The 21,434-nt window shown below is 36.7% G+C and overlaps 1 protein-coding gene across 1 annotated transcript; it reads right to left on the bottom strand.

Moving 5' to 3' along the window:
• Positions 1–1,466: 1,466 nt before the first annotated feature.
• LOC104903612 (AP-2 complex subunit alpha-1) lies at positions 1,467–19,570 on the bottom strand. The gene is made up of 27 exons (XM_010691679.4): positions 19,124–19,570; positions 16,338–16,469; positions 15,592–15,717; positions 12,968–13,030; positions 12,791–12,888; positions 12,361–12,568; positions 11,806–11,877; positions 11,632–11,724; positions 11,182–11,283; positions 10,413–10,510; positions 9,524–9,605; positions 9,288–9,376; positions 8,490–8,595; positions 8,339–8,404; positions 7,497–7,603; positions 7,294–7,398; positions 7,089–7,209; positions 6,787–6,969; positions 6,430–6,672; positions 4,724–4,804; positions 4,215–4,379; positions 3,981–4,067; positions 3,748–3,873; positions 2,621–2,701; positions 2,476–2,547; positions 2,255–2,334; positions 1,467–2,181 (listed from the first exon to the last, which is right to left on the bottom strand). Exons 1-27 carry the CDS (start codon positions 19,253–19,255, stop codon positions 2,037–2,039), a joined length of 3,063 nt encoding a protein of 1,020 aa, XP_010689981.2. The 5' UTR covers positions 19,256–19,570; the 3' UTR covers positions 1,467–2,036.
• Between the last annotated feature and the right edge of the window lie 1,864 nt (positions 19,571–21,434).

Raw genomic sequence — 21,434 nt, 5'->3', positions numbered from 1 at the left:
TTTTATATTAATTGGGTCAAAGAACACCCTCAAAGAAGTTTGAAAGTAACATTGTCTAAACTTTTGTGCACAACACAATAAATGCATCAATTAAAAACAATGGAAGAAGTAAGTTGCATTAATGAGCTTGGGCATTTGAACATACTTCCAAGTTCCAACTCATCTCACGTACACTTAGGCTATGTTCAGTTCACCTTATTTTTGCTTATTTCAAATCTAATCAGATCAGATCAGTTCAGATTTTGCTTATATTTAAAAATTATATCTTTCATAACATAATAGTAAAAATTCTAATAATTGAATATTAATAAAGTACTCATTGAGACGAATCAAACAAGACCCCACATGACTATATTTTTTCTTATATATTGAGAAAAATCTAAAAGATAAGATCTTGTAATCAGATCAGTTCAGACCAGATCAGAAAAAATAAGTTCAGATCAGATCAGTTCAGATCAGAAAATTTCAGGTGAACTAAACATAGCCTTAGGCAAAGCTAACGAGATATTCAACACTCTTACACCTTTGACTATGCTTAATATTCACAAAGGATCTACTGCAACTCTACTAGTCTAGCCACTAATACTAGCTAGCTCACTTAAGTCAACAAAACAGATCTTCTCATAGAAGTAAATTCCACGACCAACTCTTGGTAATTTTGTGCTGACAATCCTTAATTACGCTAATTTCTTAGTTGAGCGAGGTCATATTAAGTTCAGATATCATGGACCAACTGTTGTTCTTTGTTTGGACCATCAACCTTTTATTGAAGCATATGCTAATGCTAATATGTTCCACAAATACCAAAATGTTAGGGATCTTCTTGATGGAAGCCCTAATATGGAGACCAGAGTCAAGAGGGGGGCCTGGTTAACGACTGTCCCTTTCTTTACTAATTACCTTCGTAATTAAAATCATGGAAAGATCAAGAAGCCCATGAAGTAGAAATGGTTCACCAATGACCTATCCATGAGATACCAGACCACTATTCTGAAGAATCCACTGCAAGCTCAGTAGTAACCGATGTCCGATACCCAACTGCAAGTCCAGAGTATATCCCTAAAAGGCTGGAATGCCTGAATATACTTGAGTAACAAAATTTGAGCATGAAGAAGTGAAAACAGAGCTAAAGATGTACACGGATAGAAGAGGAAGGCGGGGATTGGTTTGGGATGAGTGGCACCAAGTGAAGGAGATCGCCGCCAATGGGCAAGAAAGACGACAGGGGAGGAGAAAAAAGGTTCAGACAAAAAGGCCAGCCACTCTTTATGTGACATGTAGCATGATACCTTGCTAAACCAATTCCTATACCAAAAAACACTACAGTTTGGAACTGGGATTCTAATTGGAAGTTGGAATCATAGTTTTGAATTATTCTTTTGAATCTCTCCTTCAATTTGATAACTTTTTTTTTTTTTTACTTTGAAACCCCAACAGATAAAAGGAACCCAAAAATAAGGTACTCATAAAAGTAAACTCATGTTTTGACATTGATCTACAAATAAACAATAATAGACATCGTGATCGTACCAACAATGTTGCTGGTTAATTTTGCTGGTTACAGCTTTATGCTTGGCGACATTATAGGAATTTTAATCACTCTAATTCTTCCTCATTTCACTTACACACCCTTTCTCACCCAAAAAATTGAGGGGGCAAAAATATAATAAAAATGCCCGATGCTTCTTTTACAAGCTAAATACTACAAATATTACAAGACCCAACACCAATAATGTATCCTACATGGAGAAAAAAAAATGATAAAACAAAATCAAGAGGGGAAAAACTAAGCTGAAAGAAATCTCACCAAAGCACCTTGAAATTGTAAAAGAATCCCTATCCCGGACGCCCCCTCTGCCCTGTTTATATGCAAAGATGCAGCTGATCACTATAGCTCATCCTCATTTCCGCCAGCCCCAGCATGATAGAGTTTTAATATCACCTCTTCTCTCAATTAGATGAATCAAGGCTTGGCTGTAGATCAATTGTACATGTATATTAACAGAGATCATCTCAACACATCAACTGCATCTTATTCACAGCAGACCAGCAAGAATAGCTCCAGGATCTGTCAATGCTGCCACAGGGCTTGTGGACTGTGGAGGTACTGGTACAGTTGGTGGTGCTGCTCTCGGAGTTGCTGGAATGGCAACCAATTGTTCCTTGACAAATTCTTTGAGCCTGGAATATGAACACGTTAGTTTCTGCCAGTTTGAGCTAACATGAATATAACTTTCATACTGCAAAAACATACTCGAAAGTCAATATGGGATCTCCAGTGCCGACTGTCATGCGTAGCTGAGTTCTGTCTGCAGGATCAGTTTCTATTCTAATCTGTATAGCATGAAAAATGTGTCATACATACAGAAGGCAGAGGGGATGCAAATGTTTGTACAAGATCCTACAAAAGAGAGGTCCTTTTGAACCTGGAATAGAATCAAAATAATCATGGAATAAATTCTTGAGATAACATACCAAGCACAGCATGGCCCTTGTGCTTTCTGAATAAAATGTTGCGCATGCCACTAAGTTATTAGGATTCGGATCCTGGAATACAAGAAAATAAGTGAATCATAATGCTCTAAGAAAAGAGGACATCTAGAAGGGTTTAGCAACTTACAAGTCCAGGACAAACCATCAAGTGATAGCTATTGAATAGGTTTGCCATCTCCACTAATGCCATAGGTTTAACACCTCTGACCTGCAAAAATATTTACCAAAAGGGAGAAGTTATTGAATGAGAGAACAGCTAGCTGCAACTGTCACAAACAGTAAATTTTTTTATAGGTACATAGGCACATCAGCATGTAACATCCGTAGATATTATCGTGCGTGCACTATATACATAGGGGGCGGGGGGAGTGACATAACATTCTTGCAATCTCTCCATACGTCTTGGTAAACATAAGTTACAATGTACACCTTCCTTTTGGATTCACTAGTTCTCTATCCCATGCACATGCATTGTACAAATATCTTACTACATGTAAAAGATTCTTAAAAATGAAAATCTTTTACTTTTCCTATAGGAATTATATACTCCAGGAAACATCGTAAAATATATATGTAAAAGATTCTTACGCAATCAGTCAATCTAGCAAAGTCATCCTAGAACCTATGGATGGGCTGACAAAAATTTTTTTTGATAGCCAAAGGCCCCTCATTGGGAATTGGACAAAAAGTTGTCCTTTCCCCAACTATACAAGGACCACTACCTACCACCAACCCCTACATAGTGACCATGTACGCTTTACCATTGTTCTTAGAACCGATTGCTGTCTCATGGGGAGAGCATTCGTTTTGTTGCTTACTGATAAGGTTTATACTTGCAAACCAACTCGATCAGCAGTCAAAGATCATGTACAGCAAGATACACCATTCCTTCCTTGATAATTACATGTTAATGTTGGAAATATTATCTTAACTATACAATAAATGGGAGCATAAAACACGGTTATGGAGCAATCACCACGTAAACTGCAAGTTTAATATGATTAGATTCAAGCTGATTATCAATCAAGAGCCAAAAGCCCTACATTCTGCAACTTCTTTCATGACCATTGTTTGTCAGCATACCTGGTAAGTATTGAAGCATAGATTGCCTCCAAACTCAACACATAAAAATGTAATTCTAGGCTACATAAACATTCCACAAGACCTTATCCTTTCTAATATAGTTGCCATCAAGCACTGATAAAGCAAGACAGGGGGAAAAATGAACAAAAACGTTTTCGTTTGAATGCTCACCACTTCCTGGAGCTTCAAAGGCGGTCCTGAAAGGGACCGCCATTGAGGAAAAAATTCTTCTGCAGAGACAGAAATTGGCTGCATGAACTTGCTCAAGACAGCAGGAAGACGGAGCTTTACATTCACCTGTGGCTCAGATAGAGTAGATCTCACATTATTGGATTTACAAATACAATCTCATATTTGAAACAGAGTGGATTATGGATAAAAATTGAGTCCTGTAGAGTAAGTACCACGGTGGTTGTAAACTTGTATGAGAAGTCAAGAACAGCAACATCCCTACTTGGTCGGAGATTCACAACTTCGAGTGGGCATTGCACCTAGGCAACATAAAAGCACAAAGAAAAAGAGAATCTGTTTCTGTTATCAACAACTAGGTGCCGAAAAATAATTGTTAGACTGGAATGAATGCAGAGAAGAGTGACACACAAGTACTAAAAGCAGAATATCAGAATTGAAACTCTCACCTGAGCCCGGGGAGGTATAGTCTCAGGTACCAATGAAAGTTCCAACTTCAGATTAGCAGGAGGCAAGATTACTGCCTGTACTGAATCAAGTGGAGCAGTGTTCTTGTTTCCCAAGAAAAGGACCATACGACCATGATGGGCTCGCCAATCTGCTTTTGTTCCAATCTGTTCAGAAGGAAATAAGTGGGTCAGCAACAGGTACAGAGTCGTAAAAGTCTAATTTATGATCAATATTTTCTTCTGTTTTCCGTTCAGAGTACAGAGCTACATATAGGGATGAAAATTCTATACAGGTACTAAAATACTCACTTTGCTTTCTTAGAATTTGCACAGTAAGAACATGTGAGAACTTATTAGATTCATCTCAATGTATATGTTCAAACTTAAAACTATCAATTTTCATCATCAAATTAATGGTCAATTTCTTTTTCGGCAAGTGTAAATGTCAAACTCTGTAGATGAAAAAGATATAGAGATAATAGATTTCGTGTTTACAGTAGACTTCAAACCTGAATGTAAGGATCTTCATATAATACGCCACTATCCTTGACGCACAAGTTCAGAAATCTTTCTGCAACATTTCCTACCGGCTGCATGAAGACACATTTAATTAGCAAATTGACTATCAGGTTCACAGAAGTTTGTAGCAAGTCTGCCAATCATAAACAAGGGACGGTAAAAAGTTGGTGAGATACGATATGTCTAAATCAAAAGACAGAACAGAATACTAGAGGGTGTGGATAAGTTATTAGTAGAGTTGCTCAGAATAAGTCAGTTCTAGTAACAGATACAAGCTATTGTATATGGCTGCTTCTATAATAAGATTCATAAAATTGCAGTTCCCATAACCTACATTACTTGGGCGATCTTGTGTTTACCTTTTCATTATTTGATTATCTTACTACTTAGGGCTTGTTCTCTTTGACATAAAATAGCTAAACTCAACTGATTGCAACTGAACTGAACTGAATTGAACTGAAATGAATTAAACTATAACTAATAGAAATGATAGTTGGAGCTGAACTGAACTGATTGCAACTGAAGTGAACTGAATTGAATTGAATGTGAACTGAAAATAAGCTGGGGAGAACAAACCCTTATTCTTTTTTTTAATAAGATCAAAGTATCAAACCAAACCATACTAAAAAAGAACACAAGCGTTCACTAAACTTATTACCATTATTGTCATTTCAAACCAAAGAAAAGCAGAAAAGTACAGATCAAACCAGAAAAATCAGATCACGCAAGAACCATATGTAACGAGACCTTAAAATTCCACATTAGATCACCTTGATTCATGTGAATGGAGCAGAGTCTTAGACACAGGTATGATTGTTAGGTTTGGTCATATCTAGATGTCAATGATCAGGATTTTGGATACAAAGACAATGTCCTGAAAATGGAAACAGGTGCTGCTCATCTGGATTATGGTACAAGTGAAACGTAATCCAGATTTCAAAGAACTATTGCATGTGTCTTTCATGCCAAAAATACATATAAATACACTTCTGGACGGTGTATTTTCAACTTTTGTCAAGGTTGTGATCTCAAGCCCATTTGTGAAGAACATACATTGCATTTTACATTTAATACACATTACGTGGTTCGATATACTTGAGGTATCTGGATGAAAATTGAAGCATCAGTCAAGGACACTAAGCCTTGTGTGAGTATAAAGCATCTAATACGGCCACATGGGCATGTATGACAATGAAAATTCAAAGTAACATAGCTCATAACAAAACTATATATCAAAATATTAGCAAAGTAGGTTGCTAAAAGTCCCAGGTCCCTATCACTACTCCTGCCCAGGCCAAAAATTCGTGTGGCTTAGAGTAACTCCAACCGCTAGCAATACTCCTGGCTAACGCCAAACATCCATGAGGCTCAGGGTAAATCCTACCACTACTTTTGGTACAGGCAAAACAATCATGTGGGCATGTGGCTCAGTGTAATACTATTCACCAACCTTTCAGTATAAAAAAACAAGGCAAAATAAAAAGATTTTTGAGATAACATATTGATTGAAGGGAAATAGACTCTAACTTGCAGAGAAACAACGCCTGACTGATGAAGGCAAGATACAAGTAGTATTACGCTAAATCTTAACTACAAAACAGGCATATATAATGAAGTTTGATGCTAACTGTCAACCAAGAAGATATTCTTGTTTCACAATCTAAGTAATATAAGCAGTAAGCACAGATATTGGTACCTGTACAGTATTTGTTTGCTCATCTACTGGTGCAAGTGCCAAAGCATCCACTGCAGTTGAAGTACCTTCAGCTCCTGGTACCACTTCCAGTTCTGACTGCATGGTCGCACCTGGAGGACCCTCGATAGCAAGAGGAGCCAAAAGATCACCAAGAAGATCTGGAGCTGGAGCAGCATGTTGGGTATCTGCTTCACTCAAAGTCCCATTTGATTGAGGTAGTGCTCTTTGTGTACCTTGATAATCCTATAAGATTATTCAATTTTGTATCATTGTATTAGATACATAGATCATATATAGCTAACATTTAGAGGCTTAAAAGAAAGACCCAGGCAAGTTTTCATTGGAAGGTTATCTAACCGCATCGGTGCTCATGCTAGGCATTTTCACAAGAGTAAGAGGTCCAACTGGAGGAGTTCCATTCGCTGGCTGTTGGTCAGTAACAACAAGAGCATTTGATGTCTGCTGTTGCGCCCGTAATTTGATAGCACTTTGCTCAGCCGCATCAATTTCAGCATCTTCAGCTTTTTTAATTAGAGCAGACTACATTTACACATACAAAGATCAGCATCAGCGAACTATTTTAATTAGAGCAGACTATATTCCAAATTCTCTCACAGCACCAAAGCTACTTCAAATTTATTTTACCCTAAGACGAGTACCTGTCGCTCGGGGAACTTTGGCATTTCAGCCATTATATCCACCAAGGCAGCACCTTTTTCACTCAATGCGAGATACTCTACAGCACGTTGCTGTATCTCTGCATCAATGCAACTCTCATATCTGAAATAAGATAATTGAAGATAAATCAAAAAATCAAAATATCCAGGTATAAGTACATGAATATGTTAGTATTACAACACTCACTTGTGGAACACTGCCCAAATTGTGTTCTGCAAGTCTGCATCTTGAGGTTGTGCGTGCAATAAAATCTTAGCGTATGTGGACAGCAGTAAGGGAATAGTAGAAGTTCTGAGAAAAAAAAATCACCTTCAGAATTCTGAAACAAGGGGCAACATAATGACGATAATAAAAAAAAATAATGCAGAAATGAGGTTAGGTTTTCTTACGACACTGTAGGAAGCTTCTCATGGACAAGGCAAAAAAGTTCTTTAGGGCTGCAGCCAGGCCTTCTGGCCAATAGGTGGCCGAACTCTCCAAGTATATAAGCACTCACCTGACACAAGAACCCTTGTACATGTAAGAAGTAAGAAAGGTATGCCCCTTTGTTGCAAAAAAGTTGTCTTTACTTTTCAAGCCAAGGGGGGTCACAACAATATATAGAAGAGATAATTTATATCACTCATAAATATCCTGTTTGTATAGAATTGTAATACAACTTTAACTATACTTGCCACAACTCTTTATGGACTTATATCTATCATTATTGGACATATTAAATTGCTTAAAATAAAGGCACATGCACGTATACGAGGAAGATGAAAAAAAGGAAAAACAGGTGAAACCCAGATATCATATGTATACAGAAAAGGTGGTTCTCCAAAAAGTTTCAGAGGTGCAGTAGATATATTGGTTATCTTGAGTTCCAAGGATAGAAGTACGGAATAGATATTTTAATACCCTATATGGTGTAAAATGAATATGCTACTCAAAACTTTCCTCTAAAATCCTATGTCAATCATATTAATACCTATTTCAAACTACAAAGGAGCTCTGCAACACAAGAGACCCTCAATTCTAATAGATCACTAGCTGGAGCATAAATGACGTATCAATACTATCACATTCTCGTCACTTGAGAATGAGAAGAGTTTAAGTACTAAGTGTTCCAAAGTGCATTGTTCTACAGAGGATGCTAGCTAAGTAATATCTTCAATGAACAGAGGCTTTTTCCTTTCTCTCTTCTTCTGGGTGTATTTATTGGGGAGTAGTTTGCTGTTGAAAGACACACCTTAACCATTGTCTCATGTATAGCAGGCTTGTCAAGATACTCCCTGGCCTTCACTGCTGCATAAGGCTGAAAATTAAGAGCATGAGCAAAAAATCTCTAAGATGATACCAACCAAAAGCTAATAGCAAAGGAGACGAAGGGCAAAGCTCACTTGCAAGTCTTCATTGTTTGTAACGAATTGCACCACACGAAACCATATGTCATCACTAACAAAATCGCCTGCTTTATCTATCAACTGAAGGATCACATCCACATACCTGCATAAATTATAGAAGAAATGAGGGCTTAATTTTATGGTGTATCCAGCCAGTCCTAAGTGTTGAAAGAAACAAAATTGGCAGTTACGGCAGAGGAAGCGAGTTAAAAAGATATCTATCACCACATGGCTATCAATGCATTGAGTTTGGTCACTGACACACCTAACATTCAATAGTTCTAGTCAAAGTTTACGAAGCATGCCTCACAATGATCAGCGAGTTGCCGACTACTCTAAAAAGCAGGATCCTTGCCTCTGCCAAACAATAAATTACAAGAAATCACTGGGACTAAAGAGTTGTTTACTTCTACACAGACAATTTCTAATGGCAATCCTTGTACAAGTTGCTGAAATGTAGATTGAATCCATGAAGGAAAAAAGGTTCTATGACACACTCATAATAAATAGGTACCTTCAAAAAAATCTATCATTCCTTAAACAAGGAAGTTGGTAAATCCCGTACACTAATCTGTCAAAAGAGCTCCAAATATCTTAGGCACTAGAGTTTCCCAAGACAGAACAACAAAAAAGTTGCTCAAAACTTTTATATGTGGACTTCATTCACAACTTCATATTAGTTGGGCTGCATATCTTGGTTTTAGAAACTCAGTCCACCCAATAACCAGGCATTTCCATGCCATGTAATACTTTGTAGCATCATCTAGACAATGCCAGAATAAAGAGAAAACTAACCATGACAAGTCAGGTGCAAACTTCTCTGCAAGTATGGCAGCTTTTAGAGACAATTCTTCTCGCATTGCGAATTCTGCTGTACTGAGATACTGAAAAAAAGAATAGCAAAATGCTTCAGAATGGTGTTTGAGCACATCTTCTTCAATAAGCTGGCTTCATTGCTTCTTTAATGCATCAGTTCACAGTTCAGTTGAGTTCAGCCAACAAGAGAAGTGTATGGCATCAAAATAACCAACCTGTAATAATTCCTCAACAATGTCTTTTGCGTTTGAAACATCACACATTCCGTAAAGCAAGTCAAGAGCACGCCTCCGAATGCTGACAAGAAAAACAATGATTCATCAGTTATCAAGCGCCATAAAAAAGAATAGAAAAGGCCAATTCTCCTTGCCTTTTTTATTTTCTTAAAAAAAACTAGCTGTTCTCGTGACGGTAATTTATCAATTCTCCTTGCCTTTTTTAGGCGACCGTCATCTGTCACTGATAAGTGATAACAATTGAACAGTCAAATATTTACCCCCCCCCCCCCCCCCAAGAAAAAAGGATGTTCTATATGGGGTGCCCCTCTCTTTGTCGAAAGTCTACAGTGCCCAATGATGCCCCTGCTGTTCTGTTTCAGTTACAAAATTCCATGAGTGAGATGTTTTATGAGTCCTAAACTCATTATTTGAGGTTCAAAACTGATTTGAACAGCTAACTTTCTTGCGAGTAAGGGAAAAAAAACCCTTTTTATTCACTTCATTACAAGAATTTTACTAATCAAATCGATTTCCGCCCCAAAATGAGATGAGAATGCATAATTTATGATCTCACAGAACTTATTAACAAAGACATAATGCAGGAAAGTCATTTTGGGGTTCTTATCTATATAATTCTTTGTTCAGTGCCTATCATTCTGCTCAGCAAAACAAAATAAAACAATCCCACTCATAAATTCCTTAGTAAGATTGATGTAATTAAGATCTTCCATCTGATCTCGTAAACAATGCACTCAAATATCATTATGATGAAAGCAGGCGGTAACTGGTAAGGCAATGACGTTAAAAAGAAAGGAAATGCTAACATGCCCATCTTGTACAAGAAAAAAGAAGGTAAAGGGAAGGAAAAACTTAATTGAAGCTCAACCTGATATCAGGATCCTTCAGTGAGGTGATGATCTGAGCTTGATGCCTTTTTATGATGTCCTGCACATCTGTAACCATCAACATCCGGGTCATATTTTCCTGCAGCAAAGCAATTTCAAGAACAAAGATGCCCATTAGATAATTGCAACAAGATCGTCTGGATCTTGACTAGATAGTAGATACACTCATACAGATCTAATTTCCAACTAATGTTAGCCCATGATAAGGCTAGTTCCTAAAATAGTTTATTGGGTAGTTGGGCTATGACTTATGATGTTATATGTATGGGTAAGAGAGCAATTGTGCAGTCAAAAGAACAAGTTTATGTCACATGGGATGACTTTTAGTATTATGTGCCAAAGGCCAACTCAGAAAGTACATGCTCCATCTGTCTCTCTCTCCACCCTCACTTTCCTCTTCTCTGTGCAACACATGGACATCACCGGTGGACAACAGCCCTGCCTGAGCACACCAGTTCTTGCAAACATATACACCACTGAACTCGCACAATTCACTATGCTTTTGAGCTCCATAGTTGTATAGCAACGCCTTTCAGATGATTTCAATTTAAACCCTAAATCTGAATATATACCCAACAATTTTAGCACCAACGTGTCCAATTACATTGGTCTTAGGGGACAGCAAGCAAAAATATGGACTGTGTTTGCCACACATTTCAAGACGAAAAGATCTGGTTCTAGTTTGTGTATCCATCCAAGCAACAATGTTTCAGACATAAGAATCACAAACTTCAGGTCCCCAAGACTTACCAAACCAAGGTATCGTATGTTTGGCTCACGAACAGCAATAAACTTCCCGAGCAGAGCAACACATTGTGACATCATTTCTTTTTCAGCGTCAAGATGCATAACCTGTGATAAAAAGAAATGAACAGATGCACGACGAAAAAGAAGAATCAATCATAGATTCTACAAATATAGCAGAGTTTTGCTGCACAAGTAACATATATTGCAATTAGCATAACAAAAAAGATATTCTCCCTCACTTTGTAGTTTACTAATAGAGTTGAAGCTTAAAAGACCTCTCATTTAGTAACATAAGCGATACTACTTTTTTTGTGGCCATCACTAAGTCTGGTATTTTCCTGTGCATAGTGTGCAATGTGTACTGAGACACTGACAGCTCCTTAGTGATGCAATCAACTAAATGACATGAAAAGCTTTGGTTATGAATATCAAGCACATCGTAAATATACTTACAAGGGCAAGGGCTTCAAACAGAACAGCATGCGAAGCATTGTTCTTATTTACGTTTTTAACAACATCTGTACCCATTAATATCCGTTGCAAAACCTACAAAAAGAAAAATGTACATATATCAAATGGCAGATCAATAAAAAAAAAATAGAAATAATCTTGACAGAAGAAGCTAACCTCAAACAATGACCTCCGGGTATTTGGATCTTCTATAGTAGGAAAATACTGAAGGGCCCTCATAGCCTTAACCTTCACCAAGTTCACAAAGATAATTGACACAGAATTAATTTGACGCACACAAGGAATATCAAGTCAATGACTGCTTTAATGGCAACTATGCAAACTCCCCATAGAAGATCTAACTGTCTGATCCCTTAAACTACAGGGCCTGAGGAAAAGGGATACCCTGTATAAGATTTACAAGAGAACCCAACCGCCCGCCCTGTTCCAACTCCAATATAAACACAAATAAATAAAGAAAAAGGACAAGATTATTCTGAGATTTGAACACTATGTTACAAAGACATAGTGTCAACCAATCATAACAGGAAGATCTGACTTATTTTACTCAAATAGGTGGAAGACTGAGCAATAAATTAACCAAAGAGGTAACAAAAGGGAAAGGTGGTGAACAAGGGAAGAGCACAACAGCTGTTGTATGTTACAAGTTACAACCCCCCCCCCCCCCCCGGCCTCCTATTCTATATATATCATAATAGGTGGAAAAGAAACCTGAAGCCAGGGAGATGGGATGCCATAATATGTGTATTCTTGTGGAACATCCTGGTTTCTAGCAAGTCTTTCCAAAATTTTGACACATTTGGGCACACAGCTCCAGTATCCATCATGGTTATTCGATACCAAAGCAACCAGCAGGCTCGTAGCAGATGTTAAAACACCCAAATCACGTTCATCCAGAAGTTGTGCCATTCGGTCTGACCTGATCATAACAAAACAAAAGTGTGAAATACAAGGCAAAATAATCATAGCTCAATCACCTTCCAATCTCCCTGTGTCCCACCATTCACATTGGTAGCTTTTAGTAGCAAATCACGTAAATTTCTAAACAAACCCACGAAGATGATACGAAGGACAGAGAGAGATTGAGAAAGGAGTACTAGGACAAGAGAAAACAGCTAAGGGGACTCTGGGAGGGGCATACCAGCCATCTACATTTACGACATCTGGATTTTTTCTATATAAGCGAAGAAGGCAAAGAGCAGCTTTCTTTCTCACCAATGGCCTACAACTGCTTGACATCTTCAGAGAAATCAACAGTCAAAACGAGAATTCGGAATACCGGCAATCTTAAAATGCAGATATATAGATAGAATAATACCAGTAGCTTCTGCACATCAGGTGCTAACGATTCTGCAAATTCTCTACCACCAATATTTCCAACCTGCGTCATACAAACAACATAAATCAAGGCAGATAAAGTCAACGATCGAGTAATTCATAGCTTAGGGACCGTTCTTGTCAGTGCCATTTCTTAGTTTTAAGATTTGAAGTCATATAAGATAAATTTAGTCAAACTCGTATTAATCATGTTTAATGACAAGATCCGAAGACTGGAAGCAAATTAGAAACTACTTTTCATATTTCTGTATTCAAGTTTTATTAAGCAAAAATTGAAAACATAAAACATTGAGAACAGACGCACAACTGTCTGATTAATTTCCAATGTGGTCCTTTGAACTTGTTTTGTGCATTTCGAGATCATAGATTACAGAAAACTAGATATTGAGACCAGAAATATGAACTTATTTCATGGACAAGTTCTAATTGTTCTATTATGAAAGTTATTAACTCCTGCGATCCAGATTAAGTTAACATATACTAGTACCTTTTATGAATGTTCACTACTAACAGCCTTGTGTAACAGGTAGCAGGTAACAGGTAGCAGGTAACAGCTAAGTTAGCAAAGGACTTTTGGCAATAATTTCCTCTCCACTTCTACTCCGGAAATTAAACCCACACCCACCCACTTTTTTCTCTCCACTTTGCTCCCTACAGTCCATTCTATGTTCAATTACCTCTGGGACAGAGGGAGTAACTCTTAGATGGACAACTTGAATTTACTTCTTCAACTGCATATTGCTCCACACTTTTGACTTCCACATATAAATTCATGAACTTCAATCATATTATTATACTACTGTGTCCTCAAATAATTGTGCTACCTGGCTTTGATGATCTCCCCTACACTACTTTGACCACTTTTATCTTCAAAACTATAATTACAGATAAGTAAGAACCATCAAACTTTGATAAATGAAATCACACATTGATATGTATTTAGTAAGAGATAAGTAAAAATGACTTGAGTTTTATATTGATGAAGAATTCGTAATATCAAAGATTCATAATTTTGACCCAAAAATTGAAGCATGACAATTATTTGAGGATTGATGGATTAATGTATAAGCCAAACTAATATGTGGAGTGTTGTCAGACATTTGTTTCAATAGGTACTTTTAAAATATCAACTTTTCACTAAGATTGCTCAGACTCAAGTATGAATGTCCGATCCGAAGGTCGAAACCCATAAATCTCAAAATCAAGGACTCAGGAAGTCGTTTAAAAAAGTTCCAAATTTTTAAATATTGGATTAAAGGACACGGATAAATTTTTAAAGCGAATAATAGTGACAGATTATTAGACAAGAATTACCAACCATCATGATGTATATATATATATATATATATATATATATATATATATATATATATATCTATGACTATTCATAAAGTCAAAAGATTGGGAGTAATAATAATTCAGGCAGTAATAAGAATTAAAACGAACACTTCACTATAATTTTTTCTTATACATTTGTGAGAGAATCTATAATAAGGTTGGTAGATGAATAGTGGTTACTATGCAAATGTTGCATGTATTTAGCAATGAAGGAAGTATTAGTTAGAGGACTACAACTCAGAGAAAAATAAAAGATAAAATAAGTGGATTACAGTTGTAAAGGTTACAATAAAAAAGGGGGAAAAGATTAGAACATGCACAAACTCTCTCCCTCAGCGTGTTTAGTCTCCCCCTCGTCTCTTCACCCCAGCAAACCCCCCCCCCCTCTTCCATACTGCTTTATCTGATGTCCTTCGTTCCCACTCACTGCACCATGCAAGTAAAGTAACCAGAAGCCAGAAAAGTTTCTAGTAGGCTTGCAGGCCACCCAAAGCCCTGAGTTTTCATTCTCCTTCTTAATTTGCTGTCCTAATTCTCAATCTAGGCTATTCGAAAAACCCTAACAAAGACTCTCCTACCTTCCTCTTAATTTGGTGTTTTCTCCATGCCAGGTGAAACCCATATCTCATGTCCGCGGCCCGCGGATATGGAAGTTAAGATGGCGAGTTCAAAGTTCAAACATCGCATAACTTCCATACTACATCTAGGCTATTTCATAAAACAATTCCATGCGTTTGGCCCAATATGAAGTCTCGAAGTGTCCAGATCCATGTCGAAATGTAATGATCCAACACAGATAATTGAAGTAAAGTGAAGAGTCCGAACTCCGAATAACATAGCTTATAAGTTGTACCTCATAACAAAAGAAAAAAGACTTTTTTTGTTTTTGTAGAATTAACCATACTTTTTCATTTAGAATGAAATTTTGTTCATGTAAGCAAGCATATATGTTATGGTTACAAGAGTGTATCCGTCGCATATAGGCTTTAAAAACATCATAGTATAACCCTCTGATTTGCTCTGGTCGCCTAAAACTATTACTCAAAGCATGGTGCAAAATTACAGAGAGAGACATAAAAGATGTAACTAATGCTAGAAAAGTGTATTAATATAAAAGGACCCCATAAATGTTGTAGAAGTGAACGAATTCACACACTATCTGCACAACATATCGAGATCGGACCACTAACAGAGACAACTTAAAAGGTAAAGGAAGAAAAGAAAAATTAAGGATAGATCTCAAATGGTGCAGAGTAAGCAACATACCAAAGTCAAGGCAAGACACTGGTAAGTTTCGTTGCGTCCAATGATATCATTGCGTACGGTATTTATTGCGAGCCGTAAGAAATCATGATTCTCATTGAGTAAAGAAGATGTCACTATATAACCAACCTGCAGAAACAAAATAGAATACAAAGACAGATATCAAGACCGCATGGGAAGCATATATAGAATATGTCATCTACAGGCCAATAATATTGATGGGCAACAACACATGAAGCTATACCCTACAAGAACTAGACGACTAAACAAACAACAAAAGAAATCAGCATTTATTAGAGGCAATTCAATGCGCTCACTCCTTGAAGTCACATCTTCTGATAATAATTCTGCTACTTCAAATAAGCCATTAATAAAATTGATAATCTTATCATTTACTCCTTCTGTTCTTTTATATCCTTCTCACTATCATTGCGCGTCTCCCAATGCACATCTTTGAACTTAAAGATCTTTCATTATAAATTAGTAAAAATTATAATGATTGAATATTAATAAATTATTAATTGACACGAATCCAACAAGACCCCACATGACTATTTTTTCTTATTAATTGAAAAAAATTGAGAAGATTCTCTCTAATATACATAGCGTCAAAATTCCAAGTGAGAAAGATAAAGAAACAGAGGAAGTATTAGACTGGATGGATAAAATATAAAAATCTAAAGTTGGTGCCTCTTCGCAAATTCCCACATAAACAGATACGATAAGGAATCAAGAGATAACTAAATTACCTGCTTTTCTGGATACTTTGGTGCAGATATCAGAGAGACAGCTTCCATATGACCAAAGTCAACATCATAACCAAGCATATATATATAAAGCATTTTCCAAACATACTTTTTCTTCTCATATGGAGATAAGCCCTGACAAAAGAATTATGCAGTTATAAGTGCTGCCTTATTTAACAATATATTTCAGATAAAGGGAGATAACGAGGCTAGCTCAAACTTTAAAATGTCATACAGGGAAGACTAGAAGCTAACGACGAAGAACAGGTTATTATTGGAAGAGTTCCTTTAGCATGAGCAGAACAAGAAGGAAGAATGATAGATGAAGAACTATGATATATGAAGTAAAGAAACCTACCCGACCCCTCCTACACCCCCATAAAAAAGCCACAAATTACCGATGTACATTGAACAAAGATCACTGATAACTAGCAGGCGATCGTGATAGTTCATGTGGTTGACGATCTCCACCGATGATTAGCCCGCTAATCAGAGTTTATGTCAAATCAAAGATTTTAATTTAGGCCATGATTTAAGCAACTTCATCAATTACCTACGGGCTATAAATCGAAAAAAGAGTCTTAAAGCCTGATTAGACTTACTCTAGAGAATTTTGAGTCAATTTTATTTTTAAATATCAGATTTCTCTATGGTCTCCGCCTTAGAGCATCCACCACAATGAACAAAAAGAAATGTTCATCCCCCTCTCTCTACAACTTTCTCTCTTATCATCTAAATAAATGTCATGGCTGATGACCAAATTCACAAAATCATTCCACCCATGACATTAAAAAAAAGTTCATCAGATTTCTGCCTCCTACTTTTTACTTTAAAGTTAATTTTTTGAAGAATTTCAAATATGGCAAAATGGATATCATTTTATAGATCTCAGAAAAAATAACCATAGGTATTTTTTTTTTCTGATTCGGAAATATAGCCATTTTAATTGGGCTAATACATTTTGTTACACAATTTCCCACCACTTGGTGGGCACACTTTTCTCATGGCATAATTTTTTTGGTGTCACCATGTGACCAATTCCATGGTAGGTCACAATATGACCAAACATATATTTCAAGTTGTTCATGAGGGGATAAAATTTTGTCTTGTTTTTGATCCAATGAACTAATTTCATGTTATGGTGGTGAATGCTCCTAGAATCTTACAAGGCGGAGTGCCTTGGAGATTACTAGAGTAGGCTGGAGGCATACCCCTCCTAGCATCGATCTTGCAGCACGCTTTCTACAACTAATCCTCAATGACGGCTATTCCCTAAAAGCATCCGATTTTGACGCAATAATTGAGATACAAGACAAACTAAAGAGTTCTAGGCTGGGTACTACAAAAGTCATTATCTTGTCTCATGTCTTTACATGGGGGGGATAACTGATAAGCCATAATAAAAGTTTTTACTTTTTTACAAAAACAAAAGAAACATTGAGGCAGAAATATCGGTAATGATTGTCGCCCCATATCACATGTTGGATCTTCCCTTGTTTTTCATTCCCATTTTTGTAAGGATGAATACTATAGTTCACGTTCCGCCACAAAATTCAGAGCATAAATCATGTAGCCTTATATCCATAATTAGCCATGTAAACAACGACTGTCCCTGCTCATCACCAACTCTTCCAGAGCTTTTTCGTTGGGCAAATTGACAATCACAATGCTGCCAAGGCTATTATACTAAACAATACAATCAAACGCCTTTTGGTACTATTCTAGGTCCCACAAAGATCATACCACATTTCACAATCCATATTCTCCCACTCAAAAAATCTGAATGGCCCATAATTTGTTCTCCAGTTCTGTGTTCTAACAAATGTTGACAGCAGGCAAGAGGAGATATGTACCCCTAATATCCTTAACTTGAGTATCTGGATGTAGATATAGCTAGTGACTAGCTTGATTTCATTCAATCACTCTTTTGGTCTCATTAGACAGCACCCCCGAGCATCTCCCATAACATCTTCCCTTGCTCAGTTCTCAAGTCTCCAAGCAAGTAATCTAATATGGGCAAGTAATATATTCCCTCTGTTAATCAATTGTCATGCTATAAGAACCCCTCATAATAAAGATTTTACCATTATTTCACTAAAATGGTCTTTCTAATGGTTGACTCCACCGCTCCATTTAGGTGTGTAATAGGTTTAAAACTCTAACCTTAACATAATTTTATTTACCAAATGTAACATTCTTTGTTGGACATTCTCAAAGAAAAAATAAGTGACCATTATTACCAGAGGAAGGGAAAGTGTAATATATATGTCACGCAAATTAAGTTAGGAGTTTCTTCATCCACAAATTTTTCCATTTTCAAGGTATCCTGCTCTTCCTACTTCCTAATTCAACCGTCTACAAGTCACTTTGTATCTAAGTGTTTTCATGTTAAGGCCGGGCTTTCGAACTTTGAGAAGCCGAATACCACATCTCATCAAGTAACCGAAATTTAATGATATCAATACTATCAATCTCAGTTTCTTAGAACATTTTCACTACCTCCACATCAAACACACTTGAACATCACTAAGTAGTAAGTACAAATGAAGAAGGTAACAAAAGCAAGCAATCAAGATCAACCAGCACTTCTCACTTCATTACGGCCTCTAGGCAACTCAGTAATGACTATTATACAATTAAAAGAGCTACGCAACAACCAAATTCCTAAATTGAGCTCAAAGTAGAGGTGTTGTACACCAAATAAAACAGCATTTCACATTGAAATCAACATAAACAGACTTAGATCGAAAAAAAGCTAAAGAAAAAAATTTATAGAATGAAACCCTAACCTTTTCATGTTTGAATTTGGTACGTATATTGCCGAGCTCTTTATCGATCCTAGAACGCTCTTGCTCTTTGTTCTGACAATTACGAATATCGCTAATGAACACTGAGAGACCTCGCATGCCAGAAAGCGCCATTGCTGCTCAGATCCAAGGTGCGAAGAGAGAGATGGAAAAAACCAAACCTAATCTGAAGAATCGTCGACAATTTTCTCTCTCCTCTATAGAGATCGAATTGGAGTGTAGAGTAGGAGAGAGAAAATGGAAGATCTTCGGAGATGAAATTGAAGTGCAGAAGAGGGAAAAATGGAGGTTTAGAGAGAGAAACAATGGAGGACTGTGATCTAGAGAGAGAAATAAAATTGGAAATAAAAAAAGAGGAAAAAGAAATGGAAAGGGCCGTCGGACAGAGAAGAGAAGACTAGAGAGAAAGAAGCGACTTTTTTTTTTTTGTCTTATAAACTCGGCTTTCAAAGTCCCAACTGTCCATCAGTTTGATTTTTCACCATATTCATCATTTCAACATTCTTTTTCATGACATGATGGCTGATGCTAATTTTGAAAGTTAAGGCACATTTGGTACGTGGAACATGGATTAGGGATATTTTTTTATTTTTTGGTTGGTAAGAGGAACTATTACTGTATTAAAATCTTGTATATGTCAATTAAGCTTATAACGGATAAAAAACTTGCAAAATGACTTTTGTGAAAGAAGTTTTTTTAAAAAAAGGGTTATGAAAATAGCCTAGTATTTTATGAGTTAGTACTTGGTGAACTCTTATCTTCCTTATTTATACCATGACTTAAAGTTATATCACAAAATGATATTATTTTTATGTGAAAGTATTGGGTCAGATCGTCTGACCAAATACTTACTGTCAGACGGGCTGACCCAGTGACCTCAAAACACCGTCTCCTTTGGCCCTTCACAAAGCTCAATCATCACCATTTTCCCAACACTTTTCACCTCCCCAAAACCCCTAACTTTCCCACATTCTCTCTCCTCCATAACAACCCAAAAAAATGGGACTCAAAAAATGCAGCAAAAAACCCACCCTCACCGACGCCAGAGACTCGCTGCCGGTGGGCCCATTTGTTGAGTTCCAAAACGGCGAAGACAACGCATGGTACAGTGTTCAGCTCTTTTCTGCCATGGTGGTGCGTAAACCAACACACCTCTTCTTAGACGAGATTGGTGTTGAGTATGACGAGCAAGACAACTACGTTGTAATCAAACATGCTGCTCTTTTCACCTCAACCATCATGTCTAAGTTGTTGGCTCGGCCTAATGTGAAGCTTTTTAATGCTGTGGTGGCTGAAGACTTGATTGTGAAGGAAGGGCGTGTAGCTGGGGTGGTGACAAATTGGGCTCTTCATGAAATTCTTAATTTCAGTCTTCATTCTTTTCCTATTTTCCATTTTCAGTTGGACTTTGTTTTGTTTCAGTTGGACTTTGTTTTGTTTCAGTTGGACTTTGTTTCGTAATATGTATACCAACGGAAACAAAAAATGGACCAACTGAAAGAAATAATGGATGGGCCAACTGAAAGAAATAATGGACTAACTGAAAAAAATTAAGACTAACTGAAAAAAAATAAAGACTACCTGAAAAAAAATGAAGACTACCTGAAACTCAAATGAAGTGGTCCGACGAGAATATTGTATCGGACGAGTCCGACACAATACGAACTCTATTTTTATTGAAGAAGTTGTGTCACATAAGTGAAATTTTTTGTACCTTAGTGTGCAGAGAGTTATAAACAATATTAATGGTTGTGAGATTTGATTTGAACTCTTGGGTTCACCACACAATATTTTACCAATTACTAATGAACATCATTACCTTAAGTTAGTGTTGGAATTTACAATTTTTTATTTAGAAGAAGCTAGTTACATAAGTTTTGTCAATCTAAATATTGGTGGTTCTGTATATATGAGATCAACTGCTCCTGTTTCATTCTTCATGACTCTGACACTTCCTCCACAGTTGGTCAGTGGCGGATTGAAGTAGAGGGACACTTGGAATAAAAAATTTAGTATCATTTCTTATGTTGAAAAATCGTAAAAGTTTAAATTTGTTAAGTATAAAAGACACTGGTTGACAAAAAAAAAGTGACCCCATAACCTTTTTACTCAATTTTTTTTCCTTTAAAATAGTAGAAAGTATGTTATTTTTAACTTATTTTCTATTCAGATAAGTTAGGATAGACATTAAAAAGTTAAAACAAGTAGAGTTCAACAAATATAAGGTTTGACCCCTATTATAAAAGAAGGCTTGAAATTATTTTAATATTTCAAATAAATTTTAATAAGTGCA

The sequence above is a fragment of the Beta vulgaris genome, chromosome 9 (assembly GCF_026745355.1).
Source record: "Beta vulgaris subsp. vulgaris cultivar EL10 chromosome 9, EL10.2, whole genome shotgun sequence".
In the NCBI taxonomy this organism is placed as follows: Eukaryota; Viridiplantae; Streptophyta; class Magnoliopsida; order Caryophyllales; family Amaranthaceae; genus Beta; species Beta vulgaris.
This window is presented reverse-complemented; position numbering and strand designations above follow the sequence as displayed.